At 43.1% G+C, this 24,125-nt stretch overlaps 1 protein-coding gene across 1 annotated transcript in view; it reads left to right on the plus strand.

Annotated features, from left to right (window-relative positions):
• Nucleotides 1-24,125, plus strand: part of nsg2 (neuronal vesicle trafficking associated 2) — a 28,265-nt gene continuing 4,140 nt past the window's right edge. Inside the window, exons 1-2 of the mRNA XM_085796964.1 lie at nucleotides 1-147; nucleotides 5,944-6,054. Of these exons, the coding sequence (XP_085653090.1) occupies nucleotides 1-147; nucleotides 5,944-6,054 (258 nt within the window). The remainder of the gene's footprint in view (nucleotides 148-5,943; nucleotides 6,055-24,125) is intronic.

The following is a 24,125-nucleotide window of genomic DNA, read 5'->3' on the forward strand; positions in this document are numbered from 1 at the left end:
ATGGTGAAGCTGGGCAGCAGCCTGCAGGACAAAGGGGCCAAGGGGAACATGGAGGAGGACTGCAGCTTCCAGACGGTTCCTCTCATCACTCCGCTGGATGTGGGCAGCCTGCAGAGCCACGCGCTGCACGGACACGCGCCAGACAAGGTGAGGGGGGGGGGCGGGGGGAGAGAAAGGGTTAAACCTCCTCAGACTGCAGTTCTGAGAAAAATGATTTTAAAGTGTTTTTTGTTGTCCAGTCAACTGTGTTGAACTGAGGATTCTGAAAATGGGTCAAATCCTTGTTTTTACCGGTAGTACCTAGGGGAGACCGGGGTTGGTTGGCACTGTTCACTCGTTGCCATGGCACTCTGGTGTCATTTATGTGAGAATATTCAAACCAGCGTTAAATGAAAGGTTAAGGTGTCAGCTTTAACTAAACACATTCCAATGTCCACAGTTATATTCTAAAATCAGTTTATTTATGAATAAAATCATACTGCGCATTAGTGCCAACCAGCCCCGACACGGGGTTGGATGGCACACTTCATGGGGTTGGTTGGCACATTGTAAAAATGAATGGATGAAGCAACCAATATAATAATAAATTGGAAATTTAATTCTAATATATTCAAATTTAAGAAGATAGCATGTATATGCATGCATATATTTGCATGTATAACACTAAAACAGGGCATTTAAGACCAGGAACAAGATAACACGTAGTCTAGTCTAGCTGTGTAAAAATATTTAACTCAAACTTAACATTTTACCCTTATTTCACAGTTACCTCTGTTTGTCTGTGCATTGAGGCTAAATATAAGCTGGTCATACAACACAAGAAAGGGTTACCCCTTTCTTGTGTTGTATGACCAGCTTATACCATTGGTTGGTAGACTGGTAGCAGCCTGTTGAACATCCTATACCGTACACAGAGAGAAAAAGGTAACTAGTTACTGTGTTCTCTCGTTGCCGATATGGCCTAAAATCAATATCACGATATATTGAGCAGTTTGCCTCGATAACGATAAATGGACGATAACTACTCAGTCCCCCCCCCCCCCCCCCCCGTGCAAAAAATAGCATGACTCCCCTGGACCTATTTATTGTTTTAAAAAAAAATGTTTTGCTATAACTGCTGTATTTACGGAGGTGCCACTTTAAAACTTTACACTGTCTGAAAATATGTTAAGAAAACACAAATAAAGTCCTACTTTTAGTGGTTAAGAGCTATTGAACAATGATAAACACACATTATTACAGCACATTAGGCTGCAGAATTTCTTTTTGGAACAAGCTGCTCTTCCTCAACCAGATGACTCGACTACCTCAGCAGCCCCAGGCTTCTACTCATGAACGTTCTCGCTACATTTAGTTGTGGCTGGGTTAGGGTTATATTTCATAATGGGGTCGGAGCAGACGCACAGTAATAATCTACCGTCACTTTGTAAACTTCTTCAAGGGCCTCGACCCGCTGGACGGCGCTGATCTGTTTAGCCATAAAGAACGTCAACTGGTTATTTCAGCCCATAAATTTAACGTCACTCCCTTCACGCTGGTCTGTTGACAATATCACGTGACAGTGGCGACCGACGCTGCACGTTTTATCGACCAGGCCTAAAAAAGGTTTTATGTTCCCCGCTTACTAAAAGAATGGTTCTATTTTGTAATACAAGTTTCTTTGAAATGAGCAATACACTAATCAAATATGCCCAAAATACACCCGAAAAGGCTTAGAGATGAGAGATTGATAGTCCAGAGTGGATTGGTTGTCTGAGAGAAGTGCAAGGATGGCTGTGTCGTCAGAGTATTTGAGATGTGATGTGGTGGGTGAAATGCTAAGACAGTCATTGGTGTAAAGAATGTACAGGAAAGGGCTCAACACACATCCCTGTGGGTCCCTTTAAGAGAATAGAGAATAAAGAGCAGAGTGATATGTTTTCATAGCTTTCTACCGCGCCTCCGAGCCGGCCGCAGAGCCGGGTTACCGTGGCTACAGCCAGAGCCGGGTTACCGTGGCTACAGCACATAGCTGCTAACGTTCGATAGTTAGCGGCTAGGTTGCTAATAACAACAACGGTGCAGCAAAGCATCTTGGGATACGGGAGGCCGCGAAGGATAGTAGCGATGCATCCTCCGAATGCCTTCCACAGCCTTCCACAGCCTTCCACAGCCTTCCACAGCCTTTGACAGCCTTCCACAGCCTTCCACAGCCTTCCACAGCCTTCCACAGCCTTCCACAGCCTTTGACAGCCTTCCACAGCCTTCCACAGCCTTCCACAGCCTTCCACAGCCTTTGACAGCCTTCCACAGCCTTCCACAGCCTTTGACAGCCTTCCACAGCCTTCCACAGCCTTTGACAGCCTTCCACAGCCTTCCACAGCCTTCCAAGCCTTCCACAGCCTTCCACAGCCTTCCACAGCCTTCAACAGCCTTCGACAGCTTTCGATAGCCTTCCACAGCCTTCCACAGCCTTCCACAGCCTTCGATAGCCTTCCACAGCCTTCGCTCAGCGCTGTGACGTCATCGGCGTCCGAAGGCTGCAGCCGCTGAACTGGGACACAGCTGTAGTTTCATGTCATCGTCACCACAGGTTTAAAACTCAACACCTCGACCCTGATGGAGTCATCATCATCGGTTAAATTGATCACTAGAAAAGTGATCGATTTCATTGATCAAGAGCAGAGTTCTTCTGATTTTTCTGATTCCAGCTTCTTGAATCTGTTGTTTTTAAAGCAGAACTATGCAGCTCGGCCGGAAATAGCTCGCTCCTTCGTTGGTTTCTCTTTTTTTCCCTCTCCGGAGCTCCCCCACAGTTCTGGTAGGCACATGTCACTGTCGTAAAAAAAAAAAAAAAAACTCGCCGCCGCCACCTCCTCCACCCCCCCTACACGTGCTTGTGTTTACTGCTGTTTGCTAAGCCCTGCTAACACCGAGCTAACGCTAACACGGCGCTAATGCTAACACGGAGCTAATGCTAACACCGAGCTAACGCTATGCTAACACGGAGCTAATGCTAACACGGCGCTAACGCTAATACAGCCACACACAGGCACAAAGACACAGACATACACACACAGGAATAAAGGTTCCAAAACGCGAAGGTGTGTGTGTGTGTGTGTGTCATGATGTATTACATTATCTTATAAAAGACCCATGGTGTGTGTATCTGTGTTAGCATTAGCTCCCCGTTAGCCACAAGCTGAACTTCATCAGTAAACATTTCATGTTTCCATGGTTTCCTCCGACTTTCCGAACTCAAACCAATCACGATTCGTGACATGCATGACGTCATATGCGTTCTTATCTCGTACTGCCGTAAAGCAGTTTCTCGCGATACTTCTATCCATTGACGAGATTTGTAACACCGAGACGGACGACTGATCTTGCAAGTGCGGTTTTCAGCCAGTGGGGGGGGGTGAGCGCATTGGCCTAGACCCCATTCACTTCATAACAGGTCACTCAACCATCACAGTGACTCTGAGCCACAATAATTACAGCCCAAATCCTGCATAGTTCTGCTTTAAAGGAAGTTTCACATGTTGATGGATGAGTTTCTTCTTCTGTTGGACTGAAACTCTCTGACTGGTCGGTGCTACGAGCTGCTGCTGCTGCTGCTGTGTGTTTACAATTCTTCCCTGTTAAAAGGGTTTTCCATGGAGTTTTTCCTCAGTGGATGTGAGGGTCTAAGGACAGAGGATGTTGTTATGATGGGATGTAAAGCCCTTTGAGACAAACTGGTGGTAGAAACGGGCTATACAGATAAAACTGCCTTGCCTTTCCTGTCACGACGCTCATAGAGCCGTCAGTCGTTTTACTCTGATTACATTTATTACATCAGTCCCAGTGGAATGAAGAAGGTCAGAGAGGAAGAAGAAAGAGGAGGAGGAGGAGAAAAGGAGGAAGAAGAAGGAGAAGGAGGAGAAGAAAAAGGGGAAGAAGGAGAAAGAGGAGGAGGAGGATATCTGATGTTGTGTTCAGTGTCAGTCTGTACGTTTGTGTGTTACAGATAGATGGATAGAACGATAGAACGACAGACAGACAGACAGACAGACAGACAGACAGACAGACAGATAGATAGACAGATAGATAGATAGACAGACAGATAGATAGATAGATAGATAGATAGATAGATAGATAGATAGATAGATAGATAGATAGATAGATAGATAGATAGATAGATAGATAGATGAACCTTGAATCTTTGTCTTAGTTCAGTGAAGGAGAAACACCGGGCTTTTATTGTGAAAGAGCCACAGGAAGTGCACTGTGTTTGTCTCGGGGATTAGCACTGATTAGCTTCTGTAATTATCTCTGTAATTACACAGGCAGCAATGCATGCTGGGTACTCATCCTCATGAGTTCAGCTCTGATCTCATTAATATTTACATCACAGTTTACTGGCGACTGTCCTTCACCACGGCCTCAGCTGCACTTTACTTACAGCTTATTATCATATAAATATATATGTAGGCTATATGTATATATAGAGAGAGACTTTATTAATATTATTTTATTATTTTATGCTTTGGCTATATAAGCACTGTCTTCCAACACTCTGACAGACTGTAAACTCTAACTGTGATTGGTGGATCCAGTGGTTGAGGAAGCGTTGAAGCTGCTGAAGGAGATTCATCATCTGACTGTCAGACTGTGTTAGTTTGCACATCTGTCTGAGTCTCAGCGTTGTGTATAAATAGAGTTGTTAACATGTTAACAGGTTTCTCTCTTCACAGCTGGAAACGTGTCGACTTCACACTTCAGTTGATTCAAAGGGACAGTTCAACATTTTGGCAAATTGTCCCATTGCCATAATCCCTATAGTCATAGCAGTATAGAGGGATTATCTGTTTACCAACAAGTCAGGATGCGTGCGCAACCTGACTGCAGAAAGAACCGGTTGTCATGGTTACCTCCATGGATCTAGTGTAGTCAAAGCGGTGTTAGCTAGCGATGTTGTCAGCCTACTACAACAGTTTATCACCTACTGATGTAGTGTGTGTTTTATACATAGACTGTAGGTTTTATAACGGCAGGAAAAAAAGAAAAAAAAACGTCAGGACGGAGGATCGAGTTTGTACCGCGGCAACGGAAACTCAGCCACGGACACTCAGAGCACGGCGTCGGTCATCGGTAAAAACACTGTGCATCCCTAACGTTACCTACAGCTATTTAACACACAATCATGTTCAGGAAAACACTCACGATTACAAAGCTATGTGGCTGTGAGGACTGAGCTGCTGCCTGGTCAGAGACGAGGGAAGAGGACGGACCTGTCTAACGTCTGGAACAACTGCATCCTGACCATTGTCCTGACCCGAACTGTAACGTTACGTGCATTACTGACTATGTACCGGTAATTTAAAACAATAAAGTTGAACGTTAATTAATCTGAGCTGCTTTCCATTAGTATGTGACCTCGTCTTCAGCCACTGTCGTAGTAAACATTTCACAACTCATTCGCTGCAGTTCTCCAGCTGTGCCTGTGGGCATTTATCTTCATCACCATTCAAACCAACGTGTCTAACACGTTATATTGCTCGAAATTAATCCCCAATGTACTATTTTCTCTCTCGTTTGCCTTGAAAGGGGTGCGAGTTGACGCTATTCTGTAAAATTTGCGCGTTTTGTTATTTTTATCAAAACGATTAGTGTAACTAACAGCACAAAAAGACCTGATCACGGCTCTTGCTGCTCTCTTTCTGCAGGCGACATGCGCAGTAGAACGTCAGTGACGTAGGCTGATAATCCCTCTATAGGTTCGTTACCTTTAATTGTCGATGCAAGCTGTTTTTAGAACGGCGGAGCAGAGCCGTGAGCTGCTCAGAGCTACGCTACAAATCGCCATCCAAAAAAATCGTAGAAGAATCGAATCGGGAGAAAAGCGTATCGTCCCAGCCCTATTGGTAACCTCGGTAACCTCGGTAACCGTGGTAACCTCCTCTCTCTCTGTCCGTCCGTCAGGTGGTGGTGAAGACGCGTACGGAGTTCCAGACGGAGAAGAAGAGGATGAAGGTTCCCAAGGTCGAGGAGTTCACCATCAGCTTCACCGACGGAGTCTCAGAGAGGCTGAAGGTAACACACACTCACACACACACACACACACTCACACAGAGACACACACACACACACACACACACAGAGACACACACACACACACACACACACACACTCACACACACACACACACACACACACAGACACACACTCACACACACACACACACACACACACACACACACACACACACACACACACACACTCACACACACACACACACACACACACACACACACACTCGTTACTCCTTCCATCCTTCTTTCCTTCCTCCCCCTCTTCCCTCCTCCCTTCCATTTTCCCTTCTTTCCCTCCCTCCTTCCTTCCATTCTTCCTTCTTTCTCTCGTTCCCTTCCCCCTTCCTACTTTCCTTCTTTCCTTCCTCCCTTACGACACACACACACACACAGGCTGTGTTGTAAATCATCCACTCCCTCCCTCCCTCTCCACTACATCATGTACACGATGTAGGAACGACGGGAGGAGAATTCGGACACTAGACGGTCATTTTCTGGACGTGGTTGCGTCAGCTGATGCTCCAGGTGTTAGCGTGTTAGCGTGTTAGCATGTTAGCCTACTGCTGTGACGGAAGCAGACGCGCCGAGAATCATGTAAACAAACCATGGACGTATGAAACAAACTGGACACATAAAAATAAAATAATAAAAACCAGACCCTTGTGGGAACATTAGAGGATGTGATTCTGTGTGGTTGTGTTACTCGGACAATAAACTGTTGAAATATCTGAAGTTTGGTTTGGTCGACTACTGTTGTGTGTCCCGACCGTGAGCCGTTAGCGGCTCTGTGGCTATTAGCTTAGCTCGTTAGCTGGTATTTACTACATATTCTACTACAGATTCTTAATTAGATTGATTTACAGTTTTTCTTGATTGCTAAGACACATTTCTGTAAAGCTTCTCTCCTTTTTTCTAAACTGTGAACACAAACCCCAATTTTCAAGCTACATTCACAAAACCTCAGACTCTTCTTGCAAAACCAAACTTTCACCTCAAAACAGTTCAATCTGGTGCCCAAAACTGAACTATGTTGTCAAATCAAAATTAAAAACACTACTGAGCAGCCACTAAACACTACATAGACAAATAGAAAACACAAAGCTCAGGACATGAAGCTGTAGAAATAAATGTTTATCGTTCACTGTAGCTAAATGCATGTTGCAAAACAAAAAACATAACACTGTAGCACTTCTCTCCTTCCCTTTCTTTGACCCTCCTCCTTACCTCTCCACATCCATTTCATCCCTTTTCCTTCCTTCTTTTTTCTGCCCAGTTCATCCCTCCCTCCCTCCCTCCCTCATCCTTTCTTCCTTCACCCTGTCGTCTCTCATCTTCTCCTCTTGCAAAACAAAAAACCTGTGCATTTAGCACTCGTACATAGTAAAAAAAAAAAGAAGTACAAAAACCAGAAATCTTGTGCATTTACACGTAGCACTTGTACAGTACAAAGACAAACAGAAATCTTGTGCATTTAGTACTTGTATGCAGTAAACCTATGTAAAAATAAAGTACAAAAATATAGAAATGAGAAGTGCACAACTCAGCCACAGCATCATTTCTCTGTACTGGATCAGGCCACAGGACTTCATCCTGAACTAGCTACAGTATATGTGCCCTCACATCATTAGACACAAGTGTTATCTATTTTGAGTTGTTGTGTTCAACCGGTGAAACTTGTGCTTCACTTGTGTTTGACTTTTGCCACCTGTGCTCAGCATTATGCAACACAGGTGCATCACAATGAAAATGTGTTGGTAAGTTGTGTCTAAACAGGTGAAAAGTGCTGATGGTTTTGCCAAAAGAGACTGATTCAATCAGTGGGTTCAGACAACTGAGAATTTGGTTCAGACAACAGGGTTTAGTGTTTTAGCAATTGAGAAAAACTGTAATGCTGCCTGTTGTTGTTGGGATGCTGCTGCCCAACTCCTGCTGCTCAGGCAAACGGAGCCAAGAGTTTACTGCTAAATAACCTAAAGAAATCCTAGCTAACATGCTAATTAGCTTGCTGCTCGTCTTCTTTGGCAAAACACGACCGCATTGCATTGTGGGATACATACGGGAGTAGAAAGTAGTGAACATCGCTTGTTCACTCAGTGTTGCGGTGCATTGTGGGTGTTTTGTCATCCACTACATAGTGGATGAAATTAATAGCGGAGAATTCGAACAACACTACAAAATGGTGAACACACTAGATAGTTAGAGAACTACATCCGTGATAGGGGAGATTTACTACACAGCCATAGACACACACACACACACACACACACACAGACACACACCGCCGTTCAACAACAGCTCCATCAGCAGCCGTCGTCTGGTCCGTTCATCTGTCGTTAGGGGCGACCACAGAGAACTCACGTTGTCATGGCAGCAAAGAAAACCTCCCTCCATGGCAACGCTGTGTGTGTGTGTGTGTGTGTCTGTTACCACACACACACACACACACACACACACTCCCTCTGTGTGATGTGCTGACAGGTGTGTGTGTCTGTGTGTGTCTGTGTGTGTGTGTTTGAGGACACAATGACGACACTTTGCCAACAGCATCACACACTGCTCTGACTCACACACACACACACACATACACACACACACACACACACACACACACACACACACACACACACAGACACACACTCCCTTCACTTCTTGTGTTGCCGTCGCTCTGATTTTCTGCCGTGTCGGTCGGTTTTTGGAGCCGCTCGCTTCGCTTGACTGACACACACACACACACACACACACACACACACACACACACACACACACACACACACACACACACACACACACACACACACACACACACACACACACACACACACAGACACACACACACAGACTCAGTGCCGAGCAGACAGTTCTGTCTCATCTCTTCTCTTCAAAGCTGCAGATTGTGTTGATGGATGAAGCTCAGAGGAAAAACCTCTAATCCTCTTCCTCTTCCTCTTCCTCCTCTTCCTCCTCTTCCTCCTCCATCCTTCTTCCTCTCCTCTCCTCCCTCTCTCTCTGGGACGATAATCAATCAATCAATTAATCGCAAAATAAATGAAAATAAACTCGATAATTTTTCCAGCCTCGACATATCGCCGTGTGCATGTGTGTTTGTTTTCCTGGGCCGTTTGTTCCACAGCAGAATGAACGGAGTGAACCCTCTTGTTCATCCAGTGTCTTTGTTTCCCAGAATGCATTTCGCTGCAACCAGCAGCGCTAGCGGTAAAGCTAAAGCTACGCAGGTAAAAGCTGTTTTAATTCTCGCTGCAGCGCTGTTAACCTCCTGAGACCCGGCCCATGCTGGTCCTCCAGCTTCTTCCTACTGATGCAGAATCCCTGACAAGTCGATTACCAAATGCATCAATGTTCCTATCTGTCTTCCCTACTGTATCTGTTTCTAACAATAACTACCGTAGATGACCAAATAATCGCCCGCGTGCAAATACGCGCCTGTGCTCTAACAGCCGCCGGGGTCCGAGCTCATTTGGCAAAATAAACGCCGGTTCAATTAAACGCCCGGGCGATTAAGTGTTTACCATAGTCTTGCACAGAAAACAAAAGTTTTTTTCACCAGCGACTCCTACCTCTGTCAGTCAGCCCCTCCTCTCGCTCTCTCTCTCGCATGCAGGCGGACACACACACACACACACACACACACAGACACACAAACACAGGTGCGCTAGCGGGACAGGTTGCGCTGGACGACAAAGACAAATAGATAAATGCGCTAATGTACAGTGCTGAAATGACCGCGATCGACCCCCCACCTTCCCTCCTCCCGCTATCGTTCATAACACTGATCTGATTGGCTGCTCTGATCAGCTCCCTGTGTCGCCGTAACACAGACAAACTGTCTTTTTATTTATTGTCTGATGTCAATAAAGATGCGTCGGGGGAAAAAGTAGTTTTGTTCCAGTGGTGCTATGGTGAGCTCCTTGTTCTTTGCATGATGGTCTGGTGCTGCTCATTGCAAAAATAAATTGTAGCCTGTTGCAAATACGCGCCTGGTTCTTATAAACGCCTGGGGTCCAAGTCGATTTAGCATATTAAACGCCCGGGCTACTAAATGGTCATCTACGGTAGATGTTGTTGTGTTTAAGTAAGTAGTTTAAGTGTTTAAGTTAGATATGCTTCTCAGTTAGTATTTGGGTTAGTTAATTAGTTAGTTCACTTGGTTATAGTATGGACCCTGTTGTTTTTACTTTGACTTTTGGCGAGGCTGCCATAGCAGGCCTACCAGGTTGTGGTGAGCTCCAGAAAAAACTAAACATGGCCACATTAGCCTAACACTAAACCAGTGTGTCCTCTGTTTTCTCAACATGACACTAGCAGGTATTGACAGGGAAATGAACAGGTTGAGTTGCTAATACTGTCACAGTCAGCAAAGTGTGCGTGCATTTTTGGAACTAATTGTGACTCCTCACTTTTCAACTGCATTCGGTAATCGACTTGTTAGGGCTTCTGCATTAGCAAGAAGCAGCTGGAGGTGTGTGGGTTAGTATTTTTTATCTAATTAAATGTATTCTTGGGTTAATATCACTATTACACTACTATAATTATATTATTATAGTTATCTAAATTTAGTTGTATTTTCACACGGAAATCGACCTGTTGTCCTCTACAGTGGACATGCTGTAAAATTAAAATTAAAAATATATTTAAAAAAAATAAAGTTGTAAGGTGTTTTTTTAGGGCCAAACAGATAGGAAATCAAAAAAAAAAAGAAATTGTAAGACACTTTTTTTCTCCGGTTCTCAGGCAAATTCACCTCAGGGCTGTATGTTCCTAACATTTTAGGTCTAACAGAAGGAATCTGAAGGTTTTCAGTTTAATGTCTCCTGTTTTGCGGTAGTTATGGTCTGTCCCCGCATCGCCATGGCAACGATGATGAATGGGAGCGGATGTAAATTCAGCTGCTTAGGCTGTTTCCATCCCTCAAAGCCACAGACAGCGTCAGATGGAGACTCAAACATGCACCCAGAAGTTTATTTACTTGAAGCAGGTCCAGAGTTGATATTCCTGTGTTTATGACACAAACGGGAGCTTCCCACTGCACCTGAACACACCGAGCGTCAACTTGGGTCTCGACTCCGCCAGACTTTGAATTAGATCTAGTTTTACAAACATGTCGGCTTGTTGAAGTAAATAAACTTCTGGCTGCATGTTTGAGTCTCCATCTGACGCTGTCTGTGGCTTTGAGGGATGGAAACAGCCTAAACAGCAGAACTTACATCCACTCCCATTCATCGTTGCCGTGGCAACGCGGGGACAGACACAACTACCGCAAAACAGGAGACATTAAACTGAAAATCTTCAGATTCCTTCTGTTAGACCTAAAATGTTAGGAACATACAGCCCCGAGGTGAATTTGCCTGGAATTGTCCTTTAACACGTCACTTTTTAAAGTTTTAATATTTTTTCACGTGGTAAAGTCAGAGTTCAGATCTCCAGTCTGTGGTCAGGTTTACCGCCTGTTAGGAGATTTCCTCCCACGTTTCTGTACAGAGCCGCTGTGGGAGCAACGGCGGCTTCCCATTGGCTGCAGCCGTCTGCTGAGCTCAGGGGCCGGGCAACCTCCGTCCTCATCCTGGGGGAGAAAACCAAAACCACTTCTCTCCATCCATCCCTCTCTCTCTCCTTCTAACTCTGTTGCTTTCTTTGCTTTTTTTTATGTCAACAGCTTTATTTTGAAAATCTCTGCAGTGTCATGTACTGTATCCATGACGACTGATTATGTAATCAAACAAACAGCAGGAAGAGACTCTGGAGGAGGAGGAGGTGATGATGTCAGCTCCTCCTCCATCTTTACTTCCCTCTGGAGGTTCTCCGGTTCCCTTTCCTCCCGTTGTTTCCTTCTGTGAACGAAGAGAGGGAACGATTCACCTCATTAACCAGCTCCACTAACGTCAGAAGACTGAACGTCACTATGGAACTGAGAGGGAGGAGAGAGGGAGAGGAGGAGGAGGAGGAGGAGGAGGAGGAGGAGGAGAGAGGGAGAGAGGGAGGAGGAGGAGAGAGGGAGGAGGAACAGGAGGAGGATGAGGAGTCTGTTACATTAATAACAGAAAACAACACTGCAAAAACTCAAAATCTTTCCAAGAATATTTGTCTTGTTTCTTGTCAAAATGTCTCATTTCTAGTCAAAACTAATCTCTTTCCACTTAAAATAAGACTCATCACCTAAAAATGAACTTGTTTTTAGATCATTTTCATTTGTTTCAAACTAATTTTCACTTGAAATAAGTAGAAAAATCTGCCAGTGAAAGCAAGTTTTTTGTGCTCGTAATAAGAAAGAAAAACTTGCTCCACTATCAGATTTTTCTACTTATTTCAAGTGAAAATCTGCTTGAAAACAGTAAAAAGTGTCTAAAAACAAGCTGCTTTTTAATGTGATGAGTCTTATTTTAATTATAATGAGATTTATTTTGACTAGAAATAAGACAAATATTCTTGGTAAGATTTTGAGTTTTTGCAGTGCACATTGACAATGATCCAAGAACTTTAAGAGGAATCAACATGAATGTTGATCATTTTTATTGAGTTTTGAACAGATGCAGATCTGTACAGAGTTTATATTTATTGTACAGTATATACATATACACATACAGGTAATACTCAGAAAATTAGAATATCGTGAAAAAGTTCATTCATTTAAGTAATTCAACTTAAAAGGTGAAATGAATATATTATTTAGACTCATAACAGGCATTGCAAGATATTTCAAGCTTTTATTTGTTAGAATTTTGATTATTATGGCTTACAGCTTATGAAAACCCCTCTCAAAAAATTAGAATATCGTGAAAAAGTTCAATGTTGTAGCTCAAATTGTCACAGCCTCGTCAGCCAATTAATCCAAAACACCTGCAAAGGGTTCCTGAGCCTTTAAAAGCTCTCTGTCTGGTTCAGTACAGTTCGCAATCATGGGGAAGTGAATGAACTTTTTCACGATATTCTAATTTTCTGAGTATTACCTGTATATGTATCAGATGTGTGGGAACGGTCCAGTATTGATGATGGATCGTCTCTGATATGACGGACAGAGGACGATGACGGACGAAGTTTCTTTGTGTTTAAATTCAACTCACAACCTTCAGCTGCAAAACACTTTTACTTTGTTTTCCATTTTCCATCAGACTCAGACTCCGTCATATGAAAACAGTAAACGGTGCAAAGAGAGAGGATGATGGGATGGAGGGATGTAGAGATGGAGGTGGAGACACGTTTCGTCTCGTTTTGGTCACGTGATAAAGGTTCGTTGACGATGATATTTCATCATAATTTTCGTTAGTGACACTAATGACATCACTTCCTGTTGTTTCTGTGATGAGTCGACTGGAAAACGATGACGGATTAGTGTGATCGACACAACACCTCATCATTTACAGTGTGTTGGTAAACACCCCGATCCCCCCGTCTCTCTGCTGAGGATCAGTTCAGGTCAAAGAGAAGCAAAGTCCTGAGGCCTCAGTGACTCACACACACACACACACACACACACACACACACGTTACACACAGTCTGAAACAACGTATTATAATACCTGACCTTAAAAGTCATGATGAAATGCTTTATAGTGTGTTATGATTATTGTTATAAAGCAGTATGATCATTTATGAGTGTTTAGGAATGGTAGAAACGATAGAAACAGCAGAAACGGTAGAAACGAAACGATGGAAACTGTAGAAATGATGGAAACAGTAGAAATGATGGAAACGATAGAAATGGTAGAAACGATAGAAATGGTAGAAACGATAGAAATGGTGGGAACTGTAGAAACGATAGAAACAGTAGAAACGATGGAAACGATAGAAACGGTGGAAATGGTAGAAACGATAGAAATGATAGAAACGGTGGAAACGGTGGAAACGGTAGAAACGATAGAAACGGTAGAAACTGTAGAAACGATAGAAATGATAGAAATGGTAGGAACTGTAGAAACTGTAGAAACGGTGGAAAGGGTAGAAACGATAGAAACGGTAGAAACTGTAGAAATGATAGAAATGATAGAAATGGTAGGAACTGTAGAAACTGTAGAAACGATGGAAACGTAGAAACGATAGAAACGATAGAAACTGTAGAAACGATAGAAACAATAGAAACGGTAGAAACTGTAGAAACAGTAGAGATATGGACTTCAGCGGACACAGATACATCAAACCCTGGTGTTTATTCTGCTGCAGTGCATCAAGGTGTCTTTATTATCCCCAATGAAACAATGTGTAGTGCAGCCAGCAGAGAGAAAAAGAACCACATCATACTATGTGTATGTTCAGAAACAGTCACACTAGGTATACTAAAGAGAAGAGAGTATGGATTACATCGTTACCATCTATGCTTCAAATTATACCGCAATGTAACAAATATAACATATATATAGCCTAACAAATGCATTGTGTAGCCAAACAAAACAGTTTGTTTTTACGCAGCGTCATGACAGCTTCCTCTGACCACTGACCTCTGACCCTCTGAGGAGGAACTCCCAGGAGAAACCAGGAGACACCTGAGAGACAGAGGAGATCCAGAGCTGCAGCTACAGAGCTGAGCTGAGCTGAGATCAGAGGAAGCCTGGTGTTCTGGTGTTTCCTCAGGTCGACGTTTCAACACTTTGTGTTTCCTGCTGAGACGAGATGCGTCTCGACAGCAGCGTTTGTGCTCCATTGCCTCACGACTGCAGCTGCACTGCACGCGCCCGGACCGCATCGCTCCGTCCTCTAGAGCCGCTGTAATCCCTGAGCACTGTCACCTTGACGATCTCCTCCTCCTCTTTTTCTCTCCTCCTCCTCCTCCTCCTCTTCCTCCTCCTCCTCTTCCTCCTCCTCCTCCTCCTCCTCCTCCCCGGACGCTGTTGATCCAGCGGATGAAAACAAAGAGTCTCTGCCCAGAGACGCTCAGGGAGGAAGGAGAGCAGGATCAGCAGCACCGCGGGAAAAAGCACGTTGGAAACAAATCTATGAGAAAAGAGTGTTTCTGTAAAACGCAGCAGAATGTCTTCACACACATTTAAAGGGATACGGCAACTTTTTTTTTTTCATGTCTTGCCTCACTCCCGAGTCCATGACCAGCAGATAGACACCATCCTTTCCACTGTGTGTGCAGTAACAAGGGAGATAGAGCCGTATCGCCGTAATTAGCTTAGCTCAAACACTGGAAGTGTATGGGTAGTGTTAGCCTGCCTCCTACCTAAAGTCGCTAATTAGCTTAGCTCAAACACTGGAAGTGTATAGGTAGTGTTAGCCTGCCTCCACCTAAAGTCTCTAATTAGCTTAGCTCAAACACTGGAAGTGTATGGGTAGTGTTAGCCTGCCTCCACCTAAAGTCGCTAATTAGCTTAGCTCAAACACTGGAAGTGTATAGGTAGTGTTAGCCTGCCTCCACCTAAAGTCTCTAATTAGCTTAGCTCAAACACTGGAAGTGTATGGGTAGTGTTAGCCTGCCTCCACCTAAAGTCGCTAATTAGCTTAGCTCAAACACTGGAAGTGTATGGGTAGTGTTAGCCTGCCTCCTACCTAAAGTCGCTAATTAGCTTAGCTCAAACACTGGAAGTGTATGGGTAGTGTTAGCCTGCCTCCACCTAAAGTCGCTAATTAGCTTAGCTCAAACACTGGAAGTGTATGGGTAGTGTTAGCCTGCCTCCACCTAAAGTCGCTAATTAGCTTAGCTCAAACACTGGAAGTGTATGGGTAGTGTTAGCCTGCCTCCTACCCGAGCCGAAATCAGCAGTCAGAAGCTGATTTCATTTTAGCTCTAAACTCTGTAAATATTTCACTTTATCAACATTTCAAACATGTTTAGGAGAGAAAGTAGCCGTTTAGATCAGCAGTGTGTCGTTAATTTGTCTAAATACCAGCTGTTTACTATTTTGTTGGGACGAATTCGGCGCTACTCAAGCTAGCCGTTGTGACCAACACACTTCCGGTTACTTTCACAAAATAAAACACCCGTTGCCCTTTACATTCAGAAAACCATGACGATAGAGTTTGTGCTTTTACTTTGAAATAGGAAGCTAACCTACCCTCGATGTAGCTAGCTTGAACCAAAATAAAGCGTCTTTGCTTGAACCCTCCGTTTTGACCGATCTCGTCCCGTTAGCGGCATTTGACCGCTCAAGATGCCTTACCGGAGAGTTTTGTCAGCTCTGATACCAAGATCGGCCCGCCAGTTTCCCTTTAGAGTTGCTGAAGAGTTTCTCTGACGACTTTAGGTGGAAGCAGGCTAACATTACCCATACACTTCCAGTGTTTGAGCTAAGCTAATTAGCGACTTTAGGTGGAGGCAGGCTAACACTACCTATACACTTCCAGTGTTTGAGCTAAGCTAATTACGGCGATACGGCTCTATCTCCATGGTTACTGCACGCACAGTTGAAAGGATGGTGTCTATCTGCTGGTCATGGACTCGGGAGTGAGGCAAGACACGAAAAAAAAAATGTTGGCGTGTCCCTTTAAAGTGACTGTGACTGTTCATCCTCTTGTTGTCACTGTTTTCATGTGTGTGAGTTGTTAAACAAACTGGTTCCGTCAGTTAATTTACAGTAGCCTATAATATAAGAATTAAAGGGAAGTCAGTTGTTAAAACTCTCCGACCCATAATGCATCACTCTAGCCGCTCGGGGGGATTAGTGCTCATCGACTACACTAATGCATCAGTATTAGTAGGCTAATGGAGTATGTACAGATGTATCAGAGGACAGTGAAGTAGCTGCTGCTGCTTCAGGGAACCAGAGGAGAGAAAGAGGAAACTGGTCTGGAGCCAAAATGGCCGCCGCCGTCGTGGCCTGTGTTGAACTTGTTTAGTTGAAACGTGGCCGAGACGCCTGAGGCCGAAATACAATCAATACAATAAAATGAAGCTCATAACCTGCACATGTAGGCTATATGTGTGTACAGTGGCACAGTGGGTTATGTGGTTTAATAACACAGGGATCAAACCTGTGAAACCTTAACCATAACCTCCTTAACTTTAACTTTAACTTTAACTTTAACCTTAACCTTAACCTTAACCTTAACCCTTGTATGATTCTGTGAGGATGAGCTGACGCCGCTGCTCCGTGTTCAGTCTGTGAACGCGCTCTGACTTCTGCTGCTCTGACCTTTAAGCTTTTTATATTTTTATTCTCCTGCTCCGGCTCAACCTGTCATGAAGTTCATTAATTTCATTAATGAACAAACTCCCCTCAAGGCATCACGGACTATTTCAGCCCAGATAAAAAATGTATTTAATATAGGCTAGTATAAAAGAATAACTTGTCACAAATTACCCTGTATACAAAAGATGATGTAGAAACGTCCTGAGAGCTGGAGGAGGAGGAGGAGGAGGAGGAGGAGGAGGAGGAGGAGGAGGAGGAGGAGGAGTTACTGTTACTGTGAATTTTATTTTTCCACATGTATGACCTATAAAAACAGTGTGTTAACATCTCCTGCAGACAGGTCTCCACCTTTCAGAGGGAAATACATGTAAAACCTCTGATGCACGTTGCCTTCAGGGACAGTTTTTCATCATCAGTCTCTGTATTTCCCTCTAAAACAACTCTGTGTGGTAACGTTGTGTTATTATCTCATAGCGTGGTGAATGTGCAGCTCACAACTTGTCCACCAGAGCGTTGTGGAGTTGTTGGATTGTGTATTTGATGAGTTTGATGAGGGAAACCAACAGAGATATCCCATGAGCCTCCGTAGCGTAGCTCTGAGCAGCTCACGGCTCTGCTCCACCGTTCTAAAAACAGCTTGCACCGACAATTAAAGGTAACGAACCTACTGCTATGACTAAAAATGTTGAACTATCGCTTTAAACCTCTGAGCTGTTGTCTTGTTGATGGAGCGACCTCGGGCTTTTACCTCTTTGTGATTCTGTATTTAAGTCTTTCATCACAATGTTCCAAACATGAAGTCAAGTAAGTTGAAGTACTGCTGCACAAAGAACTGAAGCTGTGTTTACAACAGAGAGAAGTCGCTCTTTTATCTGTCGTTACTTTCAAGCTCTGATCTGTCACAGAGAGAGAGGGAGAGGGAGGGAGAGCTTATCTGAGTAAAAGCCAAACAAAAGAAACAAAGAAAAAGAAAAAGGGATCACACACTGCAAAAACTCTACATCTTTCCAAGAATATTCGTCTTATTTCCTGTCCAAATGTCTAATTTCTAGTCTAAACTAATCTCTTTCCACTTAAAATAAGACTCATCACCTAAAAATTAACTTGTTTTTAGATCATTTTCACTTGTTTCAAACTAATTTTCACTTGAAATAAGTAGAAAAATCTGCCAGTGAAAACCAGTTTTTTTGTGTTTGTAATAAGAAAGAAAAACTTGCTCCACTATCAGATTTTTCTACTTATTTCAAGTGAAAATCTGCTTGAAAGAAGTAAAAAGTGTCTAAAAACAAGCTGCTTTTTATGTGATGAGTCTTATTCTAAGTAGAATTAGATTGTTTCAACTAGAAATAAGACAAATATTCTTGGTAAGATTTTGAGTTTTTGCAGTGCAGTTTTCTGTTTCATCAGAGTGAGTGAGGTGAAGCGTGCGGTGGATCCGGTCCGTGCTGGTTTAGAAGCGGTGGTTTTGTTTTCTGGCTGCTCGCTGAGAGAGAGCGTCCACCTGCATCCAACAACAACAGGCGGCTGACTGTTATCAGCGCTGCACAGAGACCGGCCGTGGCTGCGTTGGTGCTGATAGGACAGCAGACAGGACGACGACGGCCATGTTGGAGGATTTAGTCCGTCTGTGATTGGACGACGTCCTCACTCCAGGTTAACCAGAGTATTACAGCACTGCAAACACTCAACATCTTTCCAAGAATAGGCTATTTGTCTTATTTCTAGTCAAAACTAAACTCTTTCCACTTAAAATAAGACTCATCACCTAAAAATGAACTTGTTTTTAGATCATTTTCACTTGTTTCAAACTAATTTTCACTTGAAATAAGTAGAAAAATCTGCCAGTGAAAGCAAGTTTTTATTTAGCTATTTATTTATTTGTTTATTTCGGGCATGTCAATTTAAATCATCATCATCACACTTCATCTTAGTTCAAATGATACAATACACATGACTGAAAGGGAAAGCGGGAGAAGCAAAAGCTGATCTAGTCCTGCCCCCATTACCCACAGAATAAAATCTTCATCCTAATCTTTGTAATAAAAGTTGTAATAAGAAAGAAAACTTGCTCCACTATCAGATTTTTCTACTTATTTCAAGTGAAAATCTGCTTGAAAGAAGTAAAAAGTGTCTAAAAACAAGCTGCTTTTAATGTGATGAGTCTGATTTTAACTATAATGAGATTTGTTTTGACTAGAAATAAGACAAATATTCTTGGTAAGATTTTGAGTTTTTGCAGTGAGAGGAGTCAGAAGATACTGAATCCACTTCCTGCATGGAGGTTGTCTTCATCCTGGGGGGGCGGCGTTGCCCTGACGACCTCCTGAGGTCGACTGCAGAGATTATGAATAATGGAGAAAGGTCAGGATGGATCTTTAATGGATCGGACTCGGAGCAGCTGCATCAACAGAGATTTCACTGATCGTTTCTATCAGAAGGTTTATGCTGCTGCTGCTTCTCGCTGTGAGTGTGTCTGAGCTGCACTGCAAAAACACAAAATCTTACCAAGAACATTTGTCTTATTTCTAGTCAAAACAAATCTCATTATATGAAAATCACATTAAAAAGCAGCTTGTTTTTAGACACTTTTTACTTCTTCCAAGCAGATTTTCACTTGAAATAAGTAGAAAAATCTGATAGTGGAGCAAGTTTTTCTTTCTCATTACAAGCACAAAAAACTTGCTTTCACTGGCAGATTTTTCTACTTATTTCAAGTGAAAATTAGTTTGAAACAAGTGAAAATGATCTAAAAACAAGTTCATTTTTAGGTGATGAGTCTTATTTTAAGTGGAAAGAGTTTAGTTTTGACAGAAATGACACATTGTGACAAAAGATGTAGAGTTTTTGCAGTGCAGCGTCAGGTCTAAGTGCTCAGAGCTGCAGGACGATGTGTCGTGTTCTGCAGGCAGCAGTTCCACTGAGCGAGCAGCGAGCAGCTCAACGCCTCCGTCATTCAAATGCACACGGAGACAAATTTGCTCCATCTCAGTTGTGCAACAGAGCAAATCTCCTCAGTTATTAGCCGGTGCCGTTTTCATTTCATGTTTCAAAGTGTGTGAGTGAAGTGGGGCAGCGCTCGCTCCACCATACGAGCAGCTTTACAGTAATCCCTCTTCTTAATAAGCTGCTTCACACACTTCATACACTCCGCCATTCAGCCGAGGTCAGGATGGAGCTGCAGCAGCAGCAGCAGCAGAAACATCAGTCACTCTGGGCTGCAGCCTCTAACAGGAGTCTGTAGAGTCCCGTAGAGTCCCAAAGAACGAATCTGTAGAAAACCAGCACGTAATTTGTGTAGAAATTTCTTTATTTAAATAAACCCCTTGAGATGTGATATCTCGTTTTCGAGGGGGTCCAATTTGAAAGAGTAACAGAGTTTAGCTAGGCTATTCATGAGTTTCAAATAGTCCTACACCTGTGGGGACCAACACAGGTGTTTCAATTTGAGTTGTGTTTCTGATTGGTGTAGAACTAATTAATTAGTTTGAAACACCTGTGGGTCCCCAACATGGCAGGTAGCTATAGGACTACATTTGAAACTCATGGATATATCATGTTTTTCACGCCCTATCACCGTTTAGACAAATCTGAAATGATTGAAGAAACATTACTATTTCTGTGTGTGTGTTTTGTGTTGCTATGTGTTGTATTTATTCAGTTTGGGGGAATCACAGTGTCTAGAAAGCATCAGTGGCTCAGCTGACAGGGACAGCTAACGGTAGCTAAGCTAACGGCGGTAGCTAAGGGGATCATCCCTATGCTCCCCACTTTTCCCCAAAAGGACCCGGGGAACGTGCAGTTTTTGTTCCCATACCTGGAAGTGGAGTTGTGAGTGACTTGGCAGATTTTTGCCTATTTTTGAGTGAGAAGTTGAGTTGTGACTTTGAGTGAGAAGTGTAATTGTCCCATTGGTTGGGTTTAGGCAATGAAGAAAGGAGTTGGTTAAGTTTAGTAAAAAGACCAGGTAGAGGCTAGACAGGCCAGATAGAGAGAGAGAGAGTCCATCGACCAGCAACGGTGGGGAACATAGGACCCTTTTCCAAAAAGAGTGTACCTATATTCCCCAATTGGGGAACATAGAAACGCTCCCCTTCTGGCGCTCTGCGTTGTGTTTCGGTACGGACCGCCCCAGGTGGAGTTCGAACCCCAAACCGTTGTGCCAAGAGGTCAATGACCACTTAGCAGTCAGGTTAGCACGTCCTTTTTACTGGTGAGTGAGTGCACACGGACCCTCTGTTACACCAGTTTATGATAACCATGACTAATTACAAAAACATGCACACAAATAGTAATGTTTGTCCAATCATTGGTCTTATAAACTTTACAAACATCAGATTAGTCTAAACGGTGATATAGTGACATGAAAAATTAGATAAATATAGTGAAACTCTCGTCCGTCACTATTGTTCTCATGCTGGTTTTCTACCCGGAAGTAGTTGTAAACAACAAGGAGATTCTTTCTAATAATGTATGTCCTGTAATATCCTACAGTGTATGTTCTGTCATATATGTCCTGTTGTGTTCTGTAATGTCCTAAGTGTAGGCTATGTTTTGTCTATGTCCTGTAGTGTAGGCCTATGTCCTATAATGTCCTGTATTATATCTTGTAGTTTACAGCTCAGTGTGATGTGGGAGATGTGAGTTACAGAGTCGTGTCCCTCAGCTGACACCCTGCCCCCCCCCCCCCCCCAACCCCCCCAGCCTGATCCAGCCTGATGATCACACCCGTGTGTAATTGGTCTGACGTGTCACTGTGACTGATCAGACTTTAAACTCACTCATTGCCCCCCCCCCCCCGGTCATGACTTGGCAGACGAAACCGTTTTTTTTTTTTTAAACACAGCGATCCTCTGCGCCTCATTTGCATAATTGTAATGAAGCGCTCGCTCATCAGAAGCGGCGTCCTGTCGTCGAGGCGACGGCGGCAGGAAACAAATCCTTTTCTATGTTAATCAGCTTCACTGTGACATTGTCTGTCCTGCCGGGGAAACACACACTTCACACCTCAGACTGCACCGCAATAACAAACCTCTTACTGTTTCCAGTCGTTTTAAAGGAGCAGTTTGTTAAACGTTGCAGGTGTTGTGACTCTGAACAGACGCCGGTCGTTTTCATGTTTAAACTCAACTTTCACTTTGTCCCACCTGGTTCCTGTAAATGATCTACACTGCTCAAAAAAATAAAGGGAACACTTAAACTACACATTGTAACTCCAAGTATAGGGGAGAGCCGGGTTGATTGATACACTTTTCATTTAAACGTCTTTTTCAAAGATGACGTTATGTACACAAACATTTGTATCATGTGATCAACAACTCACATGTGTATTCTCTTAGTTACAAGTGTAATTTAACACATATGTTGGATGATCGCGCTGTTTTATAACTTTGAACATAAGTTGACGTTTGTCTCAAACGCCCCACCTATGTGGGTCGTTGGGACAGTTGAAAACAGAAACTACTGACATTACTCTCGTTTTTATGCAGCATATCAGACAACATACTAGTGGACTCGTTATTGCCAAAATGTCACATAATTCCTCACAATATAAATAGGTCAAATAAATATTTTTGTTCCGTGCGTCATTGTCAAGATCCGCATTTCGATTAAACTCACCTTTCTTCTTTTGTACGAGTTGTTGGAAGACTGCATTTTCATTTTATTTACTTATTTCCCTGTCCTAAGTCATGTTTATGGAGACACAGTTGAACATATTGTCATTTACCCTCGGCATTTTCCCCTCACTTTGCTGAATATCTGTTGATTCACGTCATAAACACGAACATTAAAAATATCTGGTGTTTATTAAAAATATGTTGTTCATTCAAATCGGTTGTTGTTCATTGCAAAACAGTTAGGCTATTAATTCAGTGATTTATATACAGATATTGATCGCGCAATGTGACCACAATCACTACGCACGGTGGCGTGAGGGACATTTGAAACAGCTGCAGCGACTACTGACACTTCAACCTGTTTTGCCTCTAAACTTCAAAACTATGACATTTCATAGTTTAGGACCTGTTTATGTACGAATTCATCTGTTGTTAGGTCATATTATTATTGCATGAAACACACAATACAACTTTTGATCACAAAAAAACTACCGCACCTAACATTTTACTTTCCGTAGTCAAAAACCGGTTCGCGCTAATAACTTTTGAATGGCGTGACGTCATTTCACAAGCTTTCCCAGGATTGGTCGGTGTTGAGTGCTGAACATAGTGACAAAATCTGACGGCTCAAGCTTGTGTGGTTTTCGAGGAAATCGCTGTGTATCAATCGTCCCGTGTATCAATTGACCCGGCTCTCCCCTATCACACCCATGTGAAATCAACCTGGGATGATAATTTTGATTTACATTGATCATTTTTATGTTATTTTGTTCTCAACACACTCTACTATATATTGAATAACGATTTTAAACTGCAATATTTCATTAATTGAGATCTAAGATGTGTTGTTTAAGTGTTTGCTTTATTTTTTTGAGCAGTGTATTTCTCTCTGCAGCTTCTGACTGATTCATATCTGTGATTGAGGCGGTAAACAGCTGGAACAGCTGGAACAACCAGACGTAGAGATGAAGGTTTAACTCATTTTCACACAACGCCATTTTCACAGTCGTTGCCGATTTAGAAAAGACTAGGAGTTCACACTAACCGACTCTTTATGATGACTGGGGATCAGACACTCAAAGGGATAGTTCACCCAAAATTCAAATTTTTCCCTCATTATCTCCTCCTCCCCCTCATGTGGACTAAGGGCTGGGAGAAGTTTCCGAGAGTCCTCCGTGGCTTCTCTGAGTTACAGGGGGTCTCGGCGTAGCAGTGCATGTTCATATGACGGTTGCAAATGGATACCAACTGTCTTCGTAATAAAAAGACACACCAAAAAACATCCAGATACCTCCATGCTGCTCGTATGTAATGTCCCTCTTGTATTGAAGCCCCGACATGAGAAATTGTTCCGCCGGTCAGGCACTGACACCAGAAGAG

The sequence above is a fragment of the Trachurus japonicus genome, chromosome 14 (genome assembly GCF_045865225.1).
Source record: "Trachurus japonicus isolate A0001 chromosome 14, Traja_1.0".
Classification (NCBI taxonomy): Eukaryota; Metazoa; Chordata; class Actinopteri; order Carangiformes; family Carangidae; genus Trachurus; species Trachurus japonicus.